Source organism: Leptonychotes weddellii, unplaced genomic scaffold (genome assembly GCF_054177405.1).
Source record: "Leptonychotes weddellii isolate Sample4059 unplaced genomic scaffold, ASM5417740v2 HiC_scaffold_10619, whole genome shotgun sequence".
NCBI classification, from domain to species: Eukaryota; Metazoa; Chordata; class Mammalia; order Carnivora; family Phocidae; genus Leptonychotes; species Leptonychotes weddellii.
The window spans coordinates 1-4,169 of NW_027683126.1; the positions used below are offsets into that span (position 1 = coordinate 1).

The 4,169-nt window shown below is 54.4% G+C and overlaps 1 protein-coding gene across 1 annotated transcript; it reads left to right on the forward strand.

Moving 5' to 3' along the window:
• The first annotated feature begins 681 nt into the window (after window positions 1-681).
• Window positions 682-3,558, forward strand: LOC145718077 (transmembrane protease serine 13-like). The gene is made up of 3 exons (XM_081809518.1): window positions 682-1,144; window positions 1,298-1,450; window positions 2,121-3,558. The coding sequence occupies exons 1-3, from the start codon at window positions 1,100-1,102 to the stop codon at window positions 2,145-2,147; spliced, it is 225 nt and encodes a 74-aa protein (XP_081665644.1). The 5' UTR covers window positions 682-1,099; the 3' UTR covers window positions 2,148-3,558.
• The last annotated feature ends 611 nt before the right edge of the window (window positions 3,559-4,169 follow it).

Below are 4,169 nucleotides of genomic sequence, written 5' to 3' on the forward strand. Positions count from 1 at the left end.
CCACTCCAGCAACCCTCAGTTTGTTTCCTGCGATTAAGAATTCCTCATATCAGTGAGATCATATGATACATGTCTTTCCGTGGAAGTCTTAATAACAGAGTGCTAGAAAGGACTTATCATAGGATCTGGAGAATTTGGGGAGGTGGGCGGTTCAAAGAAGTGGAGCATTTCTTTAGATTGGATGCTTTCAGGAAGCAGGGATAATTCTATGATTGGACATCCTAATAATCTCATCTAGGAGTTAAGATTAAGCTGAGTCTAAAGCTATAATTGGTGAAGAGGCAGTAGCCACTCCTATTGGCTGGGAGAGGGGACGGTTGATATTTTTGTGGTTTGTAACCTACCTTGTTTTCATTTATGCTTAAACAAGATTACGAAGTGGTCTTCTTTTGCCTTGCTTCATCACTATAGCTGAGTGGTCTTTGCGGATGTTGGTTCTGTGGGGTGGTTTATGCTTGGCCCCAGAGCACTTGGCTGGCCTCACGGTTAGCCTCTGGCCAGTTACGGGTTTCGGGGCCTCCTTTCCCTTGCTCAGTGCAATGGATGGTGACTGGCCTGGGAGCAGCCTTGTTCTGGTCTCGACTTCATAACTGACTGGCCGTGTGACTGTGGGCAAGTCACGCCTTTGGCCATAAGTTCCTCCAACTGTAAATGGATTAATTACACCTCGTTAGGACACATAGTTACTGAAAACAAATGAAATGATGTATTTGATGGTGCTCTGAATACAGAAAAGATTGTGCAAGATGAAGGCAGCCCAATAGGCTTGTGAGTTTGTCTGTGTACATGCCTGTCTCTATGTTACGTGTAGGGAGTTGTGTGTGGTGCGAGGGTGTGTGTGCCCCTATGTTCTGGGTGGCCAACCATGGGAATGGTATCCTCCACTCCCAGGAAGCTGTGAGTCTGAGTCCTGGGGTGAGCAGCTAGAAGGTTGTGAAGGTATCCAGATCTGGTCTCACTCCTTTCCCATCTTCTCTTTCCTCCACTTGACTTCTCTGAAGAAAAGACATCCCCCTTCCTCCGGGAGGTACAGGTCAACCTCATCGACTTTAAGAAATGCAATGACTTCTTGGTCTACGACAGTTACCTTACCCCAAGGATGATGTGTGCCGGGGACCTTCGGGGAGGCAGAGATTCCTGCCAGGTGAGGCTGCTTCTGGGTGGGGCTCAGGTCCTGGGAGTCAGGGGCTGTGGGGGAAGCCTGGGGTGGTGGGTTTTGAGTGAGAAGCAGGTGCCAGCCATTTCCTGCTCAAGGACCACCTCTCCCACCGTGCTGAGATGTGTGCTCCCCCCACAGGGAGACAGCGGGGGGCCCCTGGTCTGTGAGCAGAAAGGCCACTGGTACCTGGCAGGAGTCACCAGCTGGGGCACGGGCTGTGGCCAGAGAAACAAGCCCGGTGTGTACACCAAAGTGACCGAAGTCCTCCCCTGGATTTATAGCAAGATGGAGGTGAGAGCCTGCACGGGCCACTGCACGGGGCAGACTGGGTACTCCCAAGGTGGGGTGCCTGGTAGAGGTCCCAGACTTTCCCTGGGGTCTTAGGAGAGGTCCCCTCCCCCCTCATGTTTGGGGGTGTTCAGAAAGTGCGGAAGACCAGGACAGGACAGGAATCGAATGTTGGGCCAACCCCAGCCTGTGTTTCTCGCCTTCCGTTTCCTTCCTCTGAAGGGTTGGAAAGGGGTGGCCCCAGGCTGGGCCCCAGTAGCATGTCCTCTCCCCAGGGATGGCTAAGGTGTGAGTTCACACAGCCCACTGGAGCGGCGTGGGCAGGAGGCCTCTCTCCTTGGCAGGAAGTTAGTCTCATGGGGATCTGGGGCGCGGGGCTTCACTCCCACCTCTGCCGACCCAGCGCAGCCCTACCTTCCCTTCACCTGCCATCTTAGCTGTAAAGCAGGAACGCTATGCTCCCCTTCCCCCCTCTGCCCGAGCGAGGGCGGAGCAGTGCGGAGAGCTCGGGTGCTTGCTCCAGAAATCCAGCCCAGTGGTCTCTCCGCTTCCATGGCTCCTCCTTACTGAGTGCCCAGTGACAGCTGGACTGAATTTCAGGCTCTGAACCCCCACCTTTGACATCTGTATTCCTGACCCAGCCTCACCCTGTTCTCCCTGTGTTCGTCCTCAGAGGGAGGTGCGCTTCCGGAAATCCTAAGCAGCTGGCCTGTCCCACCTCACGGCACTGGCCGAAGTGGGCCATCTGCAGTGTCACCTGGGCTAAAGGCCACCAGTCACCTCCGTTACTCCCACCTCCGCTGTCTGTTGCCTCTGTGAATGTGCATGCATGTGTGCATGCATGTGTGTGTGTGTGTGTGTGTTGTTGCTGTCCCAAGGTCTTCAGAAACCAGGAGAGTGGTCAGCTCTTCCCAAACCCCAGGCTGGAAAGCACCTGGAGTTAACAGTGTGGACACCATGGAGGTCCCTGCAGGGGTGTCCATGACGGATGGAGGAAGTGAAGCCCAAACGGCCCAGAGAAGGGCCTGGAAGTTCACATCAGGAATCCTTGCTCCTCTGACTCTGACTCGGAGACTAGCCCAGATTGTGTGGCCACCAGCAGCCCAGGTAACACCCAGGTGGTGGAGGGCCTCGGCTGGCCCTAGCAGGAAGATGCTCCCCTTGGCATTACGAGCATCCTGCGCCTTCTCAGACCTTGGGCTAGTGCCTGGATGTGGAGGGCTGGCTGCATTGCAGCTGTCCAGGTTCACAGCTGTTCTTGTTCGGTCATAGGCAGTTGGGGCAGATTTTTATTTTATTTTTATATTCAAGAAATGGAAGTAGATGCCTTTTTAAAGATTCTCCAAAAATTCCAGGAGCCTGAAGCGCTAGCATCCATCACCCCCAAAACTCCAAGGGACTTATGGGAGTTGTGCCATTCCAGAGTCCTGCTGAATGTTCCTGACCTCAAGGGACCGGATGAAGGAGCCCCTTTAGGGTCCTCAGGGTAGGGAGTCCTCACGCGGGCTCGCGAGCAAATCCATCACAGAGAGCCACAAGTGTTGCTGCATCTGAAGGCCACGACCAGGGCGTGAAGAAATGGCTGTTGTCTTCCGTGGGCCTCGGGGCCTGAGAGAGTCGAGGTGGACAGGCCCCCCTTGTACCCAGCGCTGTCCTGGGCCTTGCAGTTTCCTCTCCGCTTCTCCGCCTTTCAAGTTCTCGGTTGTTTCAGAAACCTGGCACTGACACGAACCCTGCCTTGGAGAGAGAGCTGACACCGTCCCCAGGCCCTCCGAACAGCCATGTTGAAGGATCTGAGTTGGCCCTGCTCCTGTGAGCCATCAGTGTGCCTGGCCTCCATGCCAGCTAGAGGCCTGGGCCTTCCGCAGCCTCTCTTCTGGGCCACCTCTTCCTTGCCCAGTCCCATTCCCCTCACTTCCCCTGGGCCTGCCTCATGGTGCTATGACTCTCAGAGGCAGGGTCCATGCGGGTCAGCCCAGCCCAGCTCAGGCAGACAGCATGGCTGGGCACGGTGCGAGGGGGCTGCTTGCATGTTACCAGGGCTGGGGCAGGGGGAGGGCCACGTTCATGTCTACGGCAGCCCCGGCGATGGTCTTCAGCAATAAAAGTTGTGTGCCCTGAAAAATTTGTGATTGGATGTTCTACCGATACCCTGCCCACCCAGGTGCCCAGACAGCCTCAGTTTGCGTTCTTAGTTTTGGTTCCTCAGCTGTGGGTTCTGTGTGTTTATTTAGCCAGCCAGCCACCCACCCACTGTATCAGGCCAACTCTGTACCCGGTACTCATGACAGGCCCGGGGGTACAAAGGCTACGACAGTGTTCTCAGGAGCTCACGATTGTGACCCAGTGTGATGGAAGCTATGATGAGTATGGACACCATACTTGGAAGCTACCAATCATGCCTGGAGAGGTCAGGGAGGGCTTCACAGAGGAGGTGCGGCTTGAAAGGAGTCTTAAAAAGTAAGTAAACCTTCCCCAAAAAAACCCAGACGGGGGTGGGTGAAGGACAATCCAGTGCTTATCCTTTCTCCTTTTCCCTTCTTCCTCTTTCTCTACCTCTGCCTTTGTTGAGCTCAGCAAAAGGCATGGTTGTAAGAAAGCCCCAAAGCTTATTCAAATACTTCCAACAGAACTGGAAGGTCCCATTGGCTTCTGAAAGATCTATCCCTTCTTGCTCTGCACTTGCTTTTCTTGCATTGAATATATTGACCTCAGTCATCAT

Bases quoted from the DNA above. Each gene is read 5' to 3' on its own strand.
- LOC145718077 (XM_081809518.1), top strand. From the start codon at position 1,100: ATGATGTGTGCCGGGGACCTTCGGGGAGGCAGAGATTCCTGCCAG. The intron at 1,145-1,297 runs GTGAGGCTGCTT...CTCCCCCCACAG, and splicing joins GAGGCAGAGATTCCTGCCAG to GGAGACAGCGGGGGGCCCCT. The intron at 1,451-2,120 runs GTGAGAGCCTGC...GTTCGTCCTCAG, and splicing joins GGATTTATAGCAAGATGGAG to AGGGAGGTGCGCTTCCGGAA.